The sequence below is a fragment of the Gymnoscopelus microlampas genome (assembly GCF_963454915.1).
Source record: "Gymnoscopelus microlampas genome assembly, chromosome: 22".
NCBI classification, from domain to species: Eukaryota; Metazoa; Chordata; class Actinopteri; order Myctophiformes; family Myctophidae; genus Gymnoscopelus; species Gymnoscopelus microlampas.
Window position 1 is genome coordinate 27,153,856 of NC_139959.1, and position 17,037 is coordinate 27,170,892.

General features: G+C 46.7%; 1 protein-coding gene across 1 annotated transcript in view; it reads right to left on the bottom strand.

Annotated features, from left to right (window-relative positions):
• odad2 (outer dynein arm docking complex subunit 2) overlaps positions 1 to 17,037 on the bottom strand; it is a gene marked incomplete at both ends in the record, with an annotated part of 82,654 nt that overhangs the window by 49,419 nt on the left and 16,198 nt on the right. Inside the window, 8 exons of the mRNA XM_084048145.1 lie at positions 2,927 to 3,041; positions 6,432 to 6,489; positions 6,752 to 6,936; positions 12,087 to 12,241; positions 12,412 to 12,522; positions 12,834 to 13,067; positions 14,094 to 14,303; positions 14,716 to 14,862. Coding sequence (XP_083904271.1) covers positions 2,927 to 3,041; positions 6,432 to 6,489; positions 6,752 to 6,936; positions 12,087 to 12,241; positions 12,412 to 12,522; positions 12,834 to 13,067; positions 14,094 to 14,303; positions 14,716 to 14,862 — 1,215 coding nt within the window. The remainder of the gene's footprint in view (positions 1 to 2,926; positions 3,042 to 6,431; positions 6,490 to 6,751; positions 6,937 to 12,086; positions 12,242 to 12,411; positions 12,523 to 12,833; positions 13,068 to 14,093; positions 14,304 to 14,715; positions 14,863 to 17,037) is intronic.

Consider the following 17,037-nt stretch of genomic DNA (forward strand, 5'->3'; position numbering starts at 1 on the left):
TGGCTGACTCTGTAATGTTCAATGCTATGAAAATAGCACAGATTTCTTTTCTCCCAAAAGCATACAATTATAGATGAGTGAAAGCAAATCACAAAGCACGCTTAATTTGAGTCCATTTCAACATCAATCTAAATGTCCAGCGCTGATGTATGACACAGTGCTGTTCAGGACAGTAAACACGAGAATCAACGTGTGTACTGTACTTTTTCGTCGTTAGCCCTTTTAAAATAGGCAGCGGCCGTCGACAGGGATTTCAGGAAATGCACTGTTGACAAAGACCAGGTCCTGATGTGTGGTTTTGCTGTACGGCTACTTTGGGAGAGCTGGATGTGCTCTTCTCACTCAACGGAGAGCCCGGAGCTGAGATGTGGCCATGCAGTACAGGGGTCTATGGGCTCTGTGATGCTGTGCCAGAGGATGAGGCGTGTGCTGGGCGCAGGGGCCCAGGGGCAAGCAGCCTGACCCCCGCCCCCCCCCCCCCCCAGCCCGACACACACAGGAAGCCCTTCCTCAGGAATACTGATGACGGCCAGGCCGGGAGTCCCAGCGACAGAGGAAGTGCTCTCAAGCCACCAGCTGCGGCAGACTAGCCAGCATCTCATTCAAGGCCTGGACTGGCCCCCAGATCTTGAAAACCACAGCATTATGAGGCTGCACACGGAAAGGCATCTCTCACCCAGGCTCCCTCCGTAGTCCTCTTACCCAATAAAATCAGAAACACATTGTCTGCTGTTGCATCGTGATTTTAAGAGGGAGGCACACACAAACTGTGATATTGACACCGAAGCTGCCACTTCTGTTGTGTAATCAGGCTGGTACAGCATACACAGGTACTGTACTATGTAAAGGAAAAAAAAATCAAAGTTCATATTGTCCACAAAATTAAAAAAAACTAAGCTAATTGACTGGCCCACTTACAATACTCAATGCTCTGAGTAATAATATGTGGATTTAAGTTGAGTGGCCTGTGCTAGAACAGTGCCTTTCTCTCATGCAATCAGGCCTGTACAGCATACACATGTACTATGTAAAAGAAAAAAGAAAAACTAATCTGGCATCCGAAGTTCATATTGTCCACAAAATAAAAAAAACAAAACAAAGCTAATTGACTAACCCATAAGCACTTACAGTACTTGAATAATGATATGTGGATATAAGTTGAGTGGCCCATGCTAGAGCCGCCTCTGTGTGTGTGTGTGTGTGTGTGTGTGTGTGTGTGTGTGTGTGTGTGTGTGTGTGTGTGTGTGTGTGTGTGTGTGTGTGTGTGTGTGTGTGTGTGTGTGTGTGTGTGTGTGTGTGTGTGTGTGTGTGTGTGAGAGAGTGAGGAGGGGGGCAGTCGTATGGAGCATCCAGCAGATGCATTTATAGCATGGGTCTCTCATAAATCCACTCTGGAGCTGCTAACTCAAACCACATGTTTTTTTTATCTAAATAACTACTGCACCAAGGCGGCTGTATCAGGTTCCCCGGCTCAACGGGCAAAAAAAGGAGCGCTGTTTAGCTCTTGTCATTGCCCCCGTCTCCGAAAAATCACCCGAAGAGCATGTACATGTATTTCCCTCAGAATTGGCACGATGACGTCCAGACAAACATTGTCAAACTTTGTTAGCGTTTCAATAGCGGGCCCGCCGTCCTCCGGTGCCTCCCATATGGTTGCCATACATCATTTTTCGCCACACTTCTGGGACGGAGAAATTCCAGCCCCAGTGAAAAAGGCTCCAACCCCGAGACACCTGCCTGGGCCCAATATATCTGTTTAAACTTAACCAGATTGTCCCACTGACAAGCTGTTTACCTTAATCACAGCGATAATCTAATAGAACATACGTAGCGTTTGTATTTGGAAATTATACAAGCTCTCTGGGGATCAAAGGCCCGCTGACATCTGACTGAAATGAGAGCTGATTGACACCAGCGCTGTGTAATGCTAGGCCACACGCTGGGAAAGGCGGATTTTTCGGGGCGGGGGGGGGGGGGGGGGGAGAGCACTCGGGGGGGGGGGGGGGGGGGGGGGGGGGGGGGCAAAGCAGAAGGAAGAGTATCTAAGGGAATAATATGATAATATTCCACTTGAATATTACACAGGAACACCAACCCAACATCTGTTTTTCTATTAGCAGCCTTCATCTAGGCTCCTTGAACAGTTCTATTTGAAATGACAAAAACTTAGATGATTATTACTTCCTGTGTAGACATGCTGCATAGGCCTGATGACAGCGGTATTTAGGAGGACACGATGACCTTTTTTTTTTCTCGAGCGCCTGTTTTCTGTGTGCTTAGCGGCGGATTGCATCCTGCGGCGGGTTTAAAGGAGAGGCCGTCTGTCACCCAGTGTGCTGTGATGCGAAGCTGCTGCCTGTTTCGTGTGCCTCTGTACACTGTAAAATCCTCAGTGTTAGGGTTAGATTAGTTAAAACTCAGAGTGTACACATGGAACCAAATGGCATAAGGGTCCATTTGGTTCCATTTGTACACTCTCACTTGACATTAACTTGAGGATTTTAGTGTGTAGTCGCATGTTGAGGGCAGAATTTTCAGCTGAGGAATCAGAAGCCATGCCACAGGATATTACTCTGAATCTCTCCCCCCCACTCCTTGCTTCCCTGCCACGAGTGTGAGGCATCTCTGCTTCGTATTAGCCCCAGGGTTCATGTAAGCCCTCCACTGACACAACTCCTGCCCCTGTGAAACCTCTCAGTAGCAAGGCTGCAGAAGGTGCAGGCTTTGGAGACAAGAGCGGCGATATAAGGAGGCTTTCTGTTGGGCGAGTACAACCCTGCCCACATAATCCTTGAAGTGACAGGAACGCTGCAGACTCGTTTAATTTCCAGTGCACATGTGTGCCCGCTTGCACAGACAGAGGAGAAAATTCAATTATAGAAGACAGATGTGCTTCTAGTTGCAGGAGTGAAAAGTTTCGCTGTACCTTTGCATTCTCGATGCATGGACAAATGGCCCATGCAGCGCTGGCTTGAACATATGCATTGGGGTTCTTCAACAAGGACCAGAGCAGACGCACTCCATCCAGGCTGTCAATGATCCTGGAAAGAGAAAGGGAGACAGCGGGAGGGGAGTGGAGAGGAGGGAGATTAAAGAAAAGGAATGAACAAGTAAAACCATAAGAACGGTTCGACTGCGAGCCCAAAGTGTTATAACACAGTGATTACTCTGACACTACTAATCAAACGCTCAGGACAGTGCAACTGTTATTTCATTCTTTCTCTTTGTGAGTGTGCCTATTATCGAGGCCATTTCTCAAGAATTCTCTGACCATATCGGCGTGCTTGAGTGCAGACCTTGAACAGCCGTTACTGAGCCGGATCAAAGGAGCCATCCATTTAAAACATGGGCTTTCCATCACAACCTGCCTTGATCCCTGTAGGCTGCAGTTCCCTCTGCTAGCCCTGAAACCCACCCACTGTCGGTTCAGTCCAGCGATGCTAGGGGCCACAGGTTAACTGGTGTACATATGTGTGTGTGTGTGTGTGTGTGTGTGTGTGTGTGTGTGTGTGTGTGTGTGTGTGTGTGTGTGTGTGTGTGTGTGTGTGTGTGTGTGTGTGCACTCCATACATGCATTTATATATAGTAACTGAGACAAACTCATACTGTACCATGATGGTTGCTTGTTTTTCAACCCGGGCAAAAAAAAAAAAAAAAAAGAGAGAAGGAATCTCTCTCCAAATCAAACAGAGCAAGAGACAGGTCTCTCTATATTTCATTGGGTCCGAGCGTAGTTTACTCAAGCGCGAGCAGTATTTCATGCCGCATACATGACTGTAGTCGGGGGGCTGCAGTCAGAGTCTGGGAACCCAAAAAGAATTACGCCACAGTACGCCCGTTGTCTGGTATAAATAACATGTAACGTGTTCCCCATGTGTGCTTCCACCAACAAGGCCGACATTGAATGCTGTCATAATTGCTTAAACACTCCCTAATCACGGTATCTCCGTGACTGGCAACGAGCGAGCACTCGACGGAGACGTCCGCCTCCCCCCCCCCCCACACGCCATCTGTCTTCCGTTTGCGCATAAATCAGTCTGAGGGCGGTGGGGGTGGGGGGTCTGGTTGTGAGGGGGTGTCATAACACGAGGTTCCAGTCCGCAGGGGCCTCTTAAAACCAGCCGCCGAAAAACAGAAACAAAATACAAGCCGCCAAAATACAGTCCGCCAAAATACTATACAGGCCGCCAAAATACTGTACAGGCCGCATCCCTCCCAAAGAAGCAGGTATGAAACACATTAGAGACGAAGATGCAGCTGACAGTGATGGATTGGTGAGGGAAGACCGCAGACCCCCGGAGGCATTCAACGATGCATGTTCCTCTGTGTAGCTACACGGGCATTTGTCTGTCTAAGGAAACGCTACGTTATTAAATCGCGCTGGTCTTACCGGTCAGGAAAGAAAACAAACATTGTTTTATTTATGTAATTTTTTTCCATTTCCTCCCCAATGTTGGAGTTGCCAAACCACCCCAAGTGTACAGCGGTCCCTGTCACCCCCCACTGTTGGTCTTGGGAAGGGTGTAGACAACCACATGCATCCTTCTTCACACATGATGTCGCCAGCCACTTCTATTCACCTGACCGTGAGGAGTTTCCCCGGGAGAACGTAATGCACACAGAGGTTCACGCCATCTCCCCCAGATCTCCTCCTCACTGGGCCAACCTGCAGGAGTCACTAGTGCAGCAAAGAAAGCTGAAGGCATCGTGTTTTTGCGTTGTCCGTCCGCCTGTACTGTATATCCGTCTGTCCCAACCTTGTGAATGCGATATATCTCAGGGATTTCTTCAAATTTGGCACAGACGCCCACTTGGACTCAAGAAATGAACTGAATGAATGTAGTGGTCAAAGCTCAAAGGGCAAACCAGGTTTGTATGCCTCCACGGGCAAAAGCCGTGGCTGGAGGCTAATTTCCACTTCTTCTTACTTGAATCCAACATCCTGCTTAATAGGTTTAGTTGTCAATCCCAATGTCCACCCTAAGGCCTAAGCCCTGAACCATCACAGATTTAATTGATGTCACCTGTTAAGTGCGTGAGTGGGAGAGGCTGTAAGAGCTTGCCTAAAACTACAATTAAGGCCTTCTGTAAAGTCTGCACTACATTATACGAGTATGAACAGACATAGATGTAAACTGTGACTAATTGGCAGGAGCATACAGCCACGATGCAGTGTTTTTCTACAACGGGGTGGAAGGTTGTGCAATGCAAGCTAACCCATTTGCCGGCAAACTTGTCAGGTGGTGCATGAGATTGGAATTTTGTCACTGTGGCAGCAGCACAACACATACTGTATGCAAATATCGTCATCTTAGTTTGTTGGCAAACTAAACAAGCAAGAGTCTACACAATCGAAAAGCTGGACTGGGGCAGGAAACAATCAAATGTGAGTTATGTTAATTGCTTAGCAAATGACTGTACAGTACATGCTCATGTCTCAAAATAAGCCCTTTGCCACAAGATGCCGAAAAAGCCCCTGTGGAAGTCGCAACTTTCTGTCCACAGCTAAGTGTAAACGCCTAAAGATTACAAGGCCTTGGCCTAAATATACATGTCGTGAGAAAACATGGGGAACATGACTGCTGAATGATCAGGCTGACTGTAAAACACTTCTCTTTGTTGAAGCTGAATCTCCCGCAGTTAGTGGCTGAGACAGCCTTATTTTGTCCAAACACGCTGAACTTTTTTTTATTGCACCCCTGCGGTTCCACTCCCCCCACAAGCGCGTTACTCTGACATACACAATAGTGTTAACGGCTAGCTCAGAGCGTGCACTCAGACGCGCAAGAATCGAGTTGTGTCCAGTGTTAATTAAGGAGGGTCCTGGAGTCCATAACAACCCCATAAAAAACAATGAGATTCAGATGGGGATGGTGCAGTGTTTTGTAGTGCTTGTGGCCGCGGGAGAGGAGGAACATGGACTGTTCTGGACCGTACTGTATGTTCACTGTGCTTTTTCCAGCACATGAGGTCTTGGACAGGGCCTTAAGTATGCTCCCCTGACCAGCTCCGTCCCTGACAATGACCGCGGAGCTACAATAAAACACTGGGGCTTAAACCACAACCATATTCCTCACAGCAGGTACAATAAACAAAGCTTTTAAAATCTGTCATTATGCCGGAGATGAAAGAGGACCCTACCTGTGTAATTACACACTAAAATAACAGTTTTTTTTAAATATTGGGTCGTGGTGACTTAAATGGTACCATCTTTGATCCGGGAAATTATGTCACTGTCTTGTCATAACACATGATCTTATTACACAGTCGTGAATATATGTTTGGACCTAATTCAGTAATGTTCTAGGTAAGCCGCCGGTCGTCTATTAAAGAATTACTTGTGAAAACACTGTTGCGTGTGTTCTGTGGCAGCAGGAGAGAGCAGTGTAACCTTCGCCTAGTACTGTATGTTTGAAGGGAGAGATACTCACGCCATGTTATCCATCTCTGTGGCACAGGCGCCCACCGCTTTGGTCACATTCACAAGCAGTGCCTTGATGATATGAAGAACGGAAGTACGGAAGAGAGAGAGAGCGAGAGAGGGGGGGAGAGGGAGACATTAACAAACAAAAAAAACAATAAGCCAACAGGTCTTCAGTGTGTACATGCGAGTGTGCGAGTGAGTTGTATTTTCTGTTTTTGTCATGTTGTTGTTGCGATGTTTAATTTCTTGTACATCTTGTACAGCATTGAATGTTCATTAACGTGCGCTTTCCCCTAAATAAACAGATACAGTAAAGTCAAGTTGTACTTGCTTGGTTGGTTCCAGTGAGCAGGTTGACCAGAGGCTGGATGCCTCCACACTGGCGGATGGTGTCTCTGTTGGCAGGAACCTGGGCACACTCCCCCAGAGCACCTACCACGTTGACCAGCACCTCTTCAGGCTGATCTGTGAGCAGACCAACTAGCTTCTCCAGGGCTTTGTACTCCTGAAATCTTAAGGGGGGGGACGGGGGGGGACTGTCAGTGATTCAGACTTTATACTCTCACAAGTCATGTTGTGGCACCATGTTAGTTCTGCACCTGACACTGTGTAGTTTTAGTTTATTTGGTCAACAAATCATTTGCGTATGTAATGTTTGTTTTGTCCGTCAGAATACTCAGGTGGTTAGTGTTATACTGAAGACAGGATGGGCCGGGGGGAGGGGAGTGCTCAACTTGTTTCACTCTCGACTGGACATGCTGCTTGACATGCATGACTTTGTACATCACCTAAAAACAAGGCAGGTGCGCCAACAGCGAGGCCTTGCGGCTTGTGAGTCCGAACAAAACGCCAGACGACCAAGTGGCCAGCACAGAGCGGCCGATGGCCTTTGCACGTTCACAAGCATGCCGTCCAAGTTGGCAAGCCGTGGCGGACAGAATAGGTAATGACCTGTTCCAGTGCTCTGAGGCGGTTAGTGCTAGACTGGATGAACCGGAGGGAGGGGCAGCACTTGTTTTGTTCTCAACTGCAAGTTTTTACGACTTTTTACATCACTTGAAAAAGAAAAGCATGCCAAATGTTTGTCTTTTGGAATGTTGGTTTCTTTCCCCAAGTGTACTAGTAAACTTGCAAATGTCGTGGTTTTCCCAACATATACAGACAATTCATAGGTTCGCTGACAAAGAATCAGTAAACAGCCACAAATGGTGTCATTTGGCCACACGACAGACAACAGCAGCAACAACAGTGTAGGAACTGGGTTGTATCGTCGTTGGCTGGCATTGGCACAGATCATTGACACAGTAGCAGAGGCAGTTTTCCCATGCGGCTCTTCGCTGCGCCCCCACATGTACTTTGCATGACCGAGGTTCAGCTGTGGCTTGGCAGAGCGCACTCTCTGTTTTGCTGCAATATTGCATTGTTTGCCAGCCCTATAAGAGCAGTAAACTACAGTAAACATTTAAGAGGGATATAGTGCGGTTGCAAAAGAAAAACCCCAACAAACCTCTGATGTACGGTTAAGTTCTACGACTGTTTTTATTCACGGTTACGGTTGCTGGCAGGCCGGTCCGTAGACCATTGTAGAACGTGTCCAAGGTCATTTGGTTTTGGTCAGGGTCCGCTGAAACACAGCATATTCTTGCAAGTGAAAACCGTGCTAATGAAGAGCGCGTCTGCCAAAGTGAAATTCACTGAGAAAAAAAGGGAAAACAATGGTTTTCCTATGCAGCCACCGAAGTGCCATCTGCATTGCACTATGGTAGAATTATCTTGTAATCTTGCACATAACTTTTGATAAATGAACGACTAAGTCATGTCTATTTTTCTTAAAGCCCAAATCCCAACCCGCTTAATTACGTGATGGCAGCAGTTGCCTCGAGCAGCCTGTCCTCCAAACATTGGGCCTCATACAATTGGAAGCTGTTATTAAAAGCCTTGTCAGAAGACGCAAGAACCACAGTTTGGCTTTGGTGCGGCACATTTTTTATGATTGATTGTCTTCCTTCTCTTTCTGTCATTCATCTGCTATAGTAACACTTTAACTGATGGTGTAGAGAGCTAAAATGCTACCCTCTATGCCAGCCAGTGTGTTTAGGAGCGCCTGGGTGAATGAAAGACATCATTTCAGGGACCCGGAGCAGAGAAGCCTGGTGGAGACCATAACGGGATAGAAAACATTTCAAACAGACTCATACATTAGAGGTGACCTGCAGTGTATTAAACTCATCAAATTATTCCAAGTGAAAGGCAATGGCAGAATAGGGAATAACTCTGGAGTGAGCGAAGACATTTAGACAGAATGTGAGGTAAGGAGATGTATCATTTGGATATGCAATTATGGTTTGCTCATCATAGGGCTGGAACAGAGGTAAGATGGAGGGGTAGTCAGTAATTGGAAGCGAACCCCGCAATCTTGACCCCAAACATTATTGTGCTGGCAAATATGGCCCGAAACTTGGCAGTCACGACTTTCCATTGCAAAGTTATTCCCTCACTCCTTTGTTATAAGGCTTCTTTTTTTTTCTTACACACACGATTCGTGTGTGTCCCTAACACCTTGGTATATGGGTTCAAGGAGCCATATATCATTGCTTCCATAAATCTACTTTCAAATATGTACACAGTAAGCTTCGGATGACTCCAAGGCTGGCGTTTTTATAAAGGCCTTTCATTAAAGAATAACCTCGGCCCAGGCTCCAAACCATTTCTTTAATACTGGAAGTCTAATGGAGAACACAAGCTTCTGGACGTTTAAACGATGGCCGCTTTAAACAAACACACTTCAGTTATGAACGTAATTATATTTCTGGCCATCAATCATCTCTCATTGTGATGCATCATTAATCAGCGAAATGGCTAACACATGCTGCTGCTGCTGCTGCTGCTGCTGCTAGCGTTGAGCGTAGGTTTCCCTCCCTGCCCCTATACTGTCCAGACCAGGCTGAAGATCACTCACACAGAAGCATGCAGGCTTTGTTATGGGCTATGCACTATGTTATAGTAATGTTACTTCATAAAAAAAGAAAGAAAGAAAGAAATCTCCCCCTCTCCCTCTCATTACTACTGCAGTTTATTCCAAACTGATTTCCATCTCGGAATGCCACTCAGCCTGTGATTGATTCTGAAATGAGCGCACGCCCGGAACAGCTCTCAAAGAAACTGAGTTACCATTAGCAGTCTTTCCCTTTTGACAGTAATGGCTTGGTCAAGCCATTCCAAGCCTTTGCATGACCTGGACATTTTTACAAGTTATTCAAATAACCCTGTGAGAGGAAGAAAACACACACACGTACTGTTTTAAGTGCACCTTAAAAACGTTTGCTGTGCATCATGCTGGTTTGCCTCCTGCAGTGGCGGCCAAGTTTCACCTTCGTTCACACCCAGCTGCAAGTGGCGTCCAGAAAACGAAACCCCACACTCAACAGCACACAGGAAAGGAGCAGCTAAATGGGAACACTGTATCCATGTCATGGCCCTTTGGTTCTCCCACCTAGGTGCCTTGTGAAGTATTACATTAGACCTAATGATAGCAGGGCTACCTTCTAAAATCCTCTGATGTTCGCAAATGAAGTGCCACCAATTGTGGTTTTACATGTGGTTAATGGTACTATTATCATCATTCCTAGTATTATTATTACTATTGCCTTTTTGCATAGCAACAATGTTATGAGTAATTACGCAGGGCATCGGGCCCATAATGGGAGCAAGTGTACTGAGGTGCCATATTACTCATGGCCAGCTAGCACACTTAACTTGTTTTATCGCCATGCCAAGCTGCACTCAGAAGGGTTCCCAGTTGTTGCCATTTCTGTTGTTTTTCTGACGGCTTTTTTTTCCTTTTTGGTTCAGAACTGGGCTGCATATATGAAAAGCTGTCTAGAAGCCAGTGGCCCATGCAGGGGCAGTGTGAAAGGTTCACTCTGTACCCAGAAAAACGGATGAAATGTGTAAAATGTTGTTAACGGTGACATGTCCTCATTGAACTTGGCCTGTGAGGAAGAGATTCCTCCACCCGTTTACAATAAGATGTTATTGTCATGCTTCTATAATGGGATCTTTACTTAATTGAATGTGGCAACAGGCATCCATTTCCAGTTGGGGGGACTTAAGTCTCTAAATGTAGGATATCACTCTGTCAGTTATGATATATGACGTGTTGAAAGATGTTTGTGAGAGCTACTGGGGCCTTTCTCTTGTTATTTTTAGAATTCCACAGCAATTTGAATTATATAGCGTTCCCAAGTCAGAAGCTAAACATTTCCACATAATCGTACCTCAACGTAAACCTATATAACTCTCAAAACAATCTTATCGTAAAAAAAAGTGATTAACGGACAGTATGTTATCAGTTCGCTGGCTCCGTTGCGGAAAATAAGCCTTGAATTTATTGTGAGGTTGCCACGGTATTCATTTAATAGATGTGGGTTGTATTCTAGGTCTCCTGCCTCACACCGAATGAGAAAATAAGTTATGTTAAATCATTTTCTTTTCTTTTCATGGGAGCACCACTGGAGAGGCAGAGGCCTGCCAGGGCACGGACTCCGGGCATTATTTATTTTAGAGGGAAAATTACTGACTTAAAAAATCATCCGACGCGAACGCAAAAAACCAAGGAGCGTTCCAGAAATGTCACTGCTGAGGGAACTACACTAAATGACACTTAAATAAACGTCTGCCATACATGATAAATGATTAAAGCCTCTGTCAGCGTGCCTTTTCTGACATTAGCAAATAGTCGTCGCGCGGCTGATCCTTTCAGTATGCTCGCTCTTGTTCAACACACTGACAGAGGATTGCCTCGACTAACATGTCACAGAAGACTATAAAATCAACACCTTTACTTTGTCTTTTGTTAGCAGTGGAAAAGGGCGAATTCCACCGGCAAACAGTCACGTAAAAGATCAGAGCTAATAGAATCTGTGCAAAAAACGTTACATTTTAGCCCAAATAATCACTTCAGCCAGACGCGACGTAAAACGACAGGGACATATTATGACAACAGTGTGAGGGTGGAAAAAGTGAGATGACTAGCATGTGAACCAATGGGCGCCCCCATAAACGCAGCACATGTGATGGTGATTGCACGGCTATTCTAATACGCTCAAGGAGTCACCCGGTTTGCCTAGGACTCCCGCTCTAACCGCGGCGAGTCAGCAAACACAATTTTCCAAACACGACGAACACATGTGGGTGAAATGCTAAATTGCTATTAACCCCGCTTTCAAAATTGAGGCTCATTAGATCGACGCTCGCATGTAAGTGATTTGTCAATGTCAGGGTAATCCGTTACCGGCTAATTGCAAACACACAGACGTAGGTCTTGAAACATGGGGCTGTTCCATGGCCCTATCACGCAAAACAAACAGCAGTAGCACACCAGCTATTGCCGCTTATTAACATTTGTGAGCGGGCATGTGTGAGAACATGTACGTATGTGTGCGCCACATGTATGTAAGTGTATATGCCTCTGACGTGCATGTGTATTTGTACATGCGTGCGTGTGCGAGTGCGCGTGCGTACAAGTGTGTGTGTGTGTGTGTGTGTGTGTGTGTGTGTGTGTGTGTGTGTGTGTGTGTGCGTGTGAAGGTGTGCGTGTGCCCTCATGCGTGTTAGCGTGTTAATGAGAGGTAATAAGGTGAGACCCTGAGCAGAGGCGTACTTAGCCACGTTCTCCATGCTGATGGAACACTTCCAGATGGCTCCGGTGGTGGCGGCCAGCAGCAGCTTGTTGTCCACCTGGCTCAGCAGGGACACCAGGGGCTGCAGGCCCTTGTAGCGACGCACCAGGTCACGGGTGCGCTTGTCCTCTGCACACTAAGAGGCCAAACGAGAGAGTCGGGGTGTACGTCAGCTCACGCTACAATGTGCTTCCAATTAGAACACTGTGGAGCAGTGGAATATAACCATTCATCTTTTCACACATAGAATACGTATGGTCCTGGTCAAAATGCTGCAAGTCGCCTATAGGGAATAAAAACAGCAACCTTAAAGATTGCGCTGGCGCAGTGCATTTGAAGCTCTTGGTTTTCACAGCTGAGGTTTTTGACCAGGTCCTTGATCATGCCCTCTGTCTGAATGGCAATTCGGTAGCTTCCCTGTAAGAGAAAAACAAAAAAGAAAATTCATATGAAAAAAGGTATGCAGCCGACATAATATGATTTCTGCAATTTAACCACATGAACTCAGTGTCTGTATTCTGGGGGCGAACGTTCAGAGAAAATAGCAGATCTACAAGCTGACAACGCAACACAGTGTGAGCTTGTAGGTTGGTAGGTTTAGGTATTAATCTGGGGGACCCCCAAAAATCATGTGGGGACCCCCCTGGGGATCCCGACCCACAGGTTGAGAACCACTGCTATACCACATACACACCCACACAACCACCCACCCACACACACACACGCACCTCTGAAGCACACTCCTGCAGTGTGCCCACCACGGGGATGAGCATGTTCTCGTGTGGGGACTTGAGCAGGCGTGCCAGCAGGGGGATGCCCCCAGCCCTGCGGATGGCCTCCTTGTTCCTGGTGCTCTTGCTGCAGCTCCACAGCGCCAGGGCGCCGCAGCGGGCCACCTCCACGTCCTTCTGCTGCTCGCCGCTCAGCGCGGCCGGAGCGGGGACGCAGTCCAGCAGCTCCACCTGAACCCAAGAGGTCGACACGCGGACACAGACTGACATCGATGCACAAACGTGACGAGGAATTGCAAACATTTACTCATGTACATGCACGCACAGACAAGCAAAGCACGCAAATAGGCCTGATTTATACATATTTGCGCTCTGGTGTTGCGCACCCAAAACAGCAGATCTACAAGCTCACAATGTGTCGCATCACGGCGCATTGTTAGTTTGTAGATCTGGTGTTTTCTGCGTGCGACACGATACACAACCAAGTATAAATCAGGCATACGGTAACAGGCCTGCAGTGCAAACCTCCGAGCAGTCACCCACACTCTACTACAGCACGCAAACTCTGTGAACTTGACTCGCGTTCAAGGATTCTGAAATCTTCACTGGCTGGAGCGATAATGGCCGTCTCCAGATGAGAATAGCAAGTTGTTGGCTGTGATTAGGGGTGTAATTAAAATTATATTACCACAGGGGCTGACAGGATTAAAAAGCCAGAGATGCGGGGAGTGGAAAAGCGTCAGGACAGATGTTGACGTTAGGCCTGAGAAGCCCAATGTGACGGCTTATGGCCATCCAGTCAGTGTTTTAATCCGTAGTTCCTGGCCAGTGAGACAGAGCAGGCAAATCTATTACGCACACACACACACGCTGCACAGTTCAAAGGTGGTCTCGTAGCGTAGCGTGAAATTAATCTGCCCTTGCGAGTGACTCGCACATGAGAACATCCGATTCGTGAGCTGGGGAAAATATACAAAGCACGGGGGCTTTAATCACAGGTCCCTCTGTCAATAAACATGAACGCAGGTCGTTGGACGTCAGGGACATTCTATCTGTTTTTCGGCCTGAACCTGCTCTCGTGTGAGGAGAGACTTTCGAGGCACTTTAGAACCGGGGACAGCGAGAGACGTGCTTTAGCCAAGGTTGTGACCGTGTCATGCGCTGTACCATACGGCTGGCAGAAGGCAATTGTGCGACATTGCCTAACACCACGTTACACCGGTCTGTACACCAGCGTGCTATATACTTCAGACTCACCAGTCTCTTAATGCCTCCAGACTGCCTGACGGTCCTCCTGGCTCTGCGGAACTTGGCCACGTTGGCGATGGTCTCTGCCGCCAGGGCCTTGAGGTCCTTCACCGGCGAGTCCAAGATCTTCACCATGGTCTGAAGGCCGCCCAGGTCGGCGATAGCGTGGCGGATCTGAGAGCTCTGACTGATCTCCCTCAGGATCTTCAGCGAGCCGATCTGGTTGTGCGCACACACACACACACACACATAAGATAACGACCACAAAACAAACCAAATCAAACAGAGACTTGGGGGGAGAAAAACTGTGCCCTGATGCAAACATGAGGTGAACATCTGTACGTCAGGGGAGCAATAACAACACAGACTAGCTGAACATTCACCCTCTTCCCCTACTAAAAATAGTCGGAACAAGAACATCTTAATAAAGTGGGTTAGCAGGCGCCCACACATGTCATTAGGTCTATGAGGATAACTGCTACCCCGTGTCTTTAAAATCGCTGCTCTCTGGCACTAGGGGATCCAATGAGGATATGTGGTTCTCTAGCTTACAAACACAGGCTGGCACACAGTGCTGGCTCTGTTAGGGCCTGCGGGCCGTCTAGGTCCGGTTCTTGGCACGGCTACTCACTTTGCATTTGATTTCTTCTGTATCCAGCAAGTTAATGAGGACTTCAAGGCCACCTACGTCCCGGATGGCCAGTTGGCACGTCTCCTGCACTAAATTAAAGTCCCTCATGGAGCACAGAGCAATCACAGTGGCCGTCTGGTTCCCTCCCTGAAATAATAATGCCAAGCACGATTGAATGAAAACGGCAGACAGAGGGAGAGAGAGGTGGAGAGAGCTGAGGGGAGAGAGTTAAACATGAAACAGGCATTTAAAAAATGGAATGAGGAGGACACAAACCTCCCTCCCTCCCGTCCCAGTAAGACCACTCCTGCTGGTGTACTGTAGTTTTGTTTATAACCGCAGCCTGGTAAGTGTTTAGCTTTGTGGCGGTAAACAGCGATGGAAAGAAACTATTTGCTAACAGAGCACTGCTCCCTCCCGACTACCGAGCTGAGGCCAGAAACCATTAGACAATGACCTAAGATTGAAAACGAACACCAGTAGCAAGGGAGACCTCAAACTAATAACGACTTTTGGGGTATTTCGAAGAAGAAGAGAAAAAAAAGAAAGTATAGGGGCTCTGTTTTGACAGTTGCTATATACACATATGACATTTAACTCGCACTTCCCAATAATTAGCAACTGTTACACTGCTAAGTCAATAAGTGGTTTGTGTGAGAGAAAAAATGAAAAAATCTGCTCTTTGATTTAAGTGCAGCTCAATATGTACACATGGCACAAGGCAGGAAATTGAACATATTAGATTTTATAGCCTCTTGATGCAATGTGTGCACTTACAAAAAAAAGGGGAAAAAAGAAGAAGACAAAACCAGGGGTTTAACATAAGTGACATAAGGTCAAGATGTGATATACACTGTAGTGGCACTCACTCCACTCTGCTCTCTTATGCTAAGTGTAGTGTCTAAACGCGTGTTGTGGCTTTTATGTTTTTTTAGATTCTCCTCCTCACTACATAGATCCACATAATGTCCTGTTTGTGGGGGGAACTTGACAGCGTTATGGCACAGAACATAACAATCTTAGGGTGAGGTCATGGAGGTATTTAAAGTACAGTTTGAGTAACAATAGCCCCTTTTTTCCGCATTATATTTAGTCACTATCACATCTAGCTGCATAACAAAACCCTGTTGACGTGAGACAGCCTTTTTCGATCACAAAAGGGGGGGGGGGGGGGGGGGGTTTGGGGGGCAGTCAACGTTGGGATGGAAACAGAAGTTCATGGTAGTAGGTAGAAAATGCAACAGTTAAGAGGCTGTAATTCTAGACATGCTATGCGGCTTTGATATGCGACACTGAAAAAGCCTGGTCCAAAATCTCCTGGCAAGTGAACAATCCAATCTTATTCTGTTTTTTTTTTTACTCTCGTTTAAATGCATGACAGATAGACTTAACGTGGGTAAAGTCAAGGGCGCTTTTAAACTTGTTTTTATTAGATGCACACTTCATAAACATTTCAAACATCCCAGACTCATCCTCCCGTGGATTATTTCACCCGCACGCATGGGAATGTTACAGTACATGTCCTGCAAACGGTTATGCATGTAGAAGGCTTATATATACTGAGAGAGAGGGGGAGAGAAAGAGAGAGACAGAGACAGAGACAGAGCTACTGTATATACTGTATATATACACACTATATACTTTGGGTAGCCAATATATAGAACGCTGGCAGAGTAATATGTTTCAGGCAGCTATGGGAGGATCCAGCTCATCAGCGTAAGGGCTGCACTACAATCTCAAGCTCTGTTTGATCATATCTCCCCCGAAAAGGAGGGCTCTGACACGCTGGGATAACGGGCACATGTGTTCCCCATATCACAACGCTGGCCTAAATGTGAACCATTTGCCCATTAACAGCAGAGAATATACCGCTTCCTTTGTCTCCCACGTTCTCGCACTTCAAAAGCTTTCGCTTGATTCGTACCTTGTAAAAAAAAAGAAGAGGGTATGTTTTGAAGCGATGAAGTGGTGAGAACAGAAAAGAAAAGGGTCATATGCTTCCATTTTCGTTAGCTTCGGTCTTGAAGTACAGTAGACATTCTTTAAAAAAACACTGACAACATCTGACAATCTTTTATGGTGCGGGATCTTTGACTCCCCCTGAGCACGGTTAGGGCAGGCGCTCAAAGCGGATCCCATCCCATGCAAACCACGCGCGCGAGTCTCTAAATAAAGCCTGATAGAAGTGCTCTGTCTGTGATGTGAGGACAATGTTAACTTGAATTACACGCTGCATGCCGTCACCTCATGCAGGCTCAGTGTTTCATTACCACCAGCAGATAACAGCAATAGTACGTTGATTTAACTTTGCTGTGTACGGTA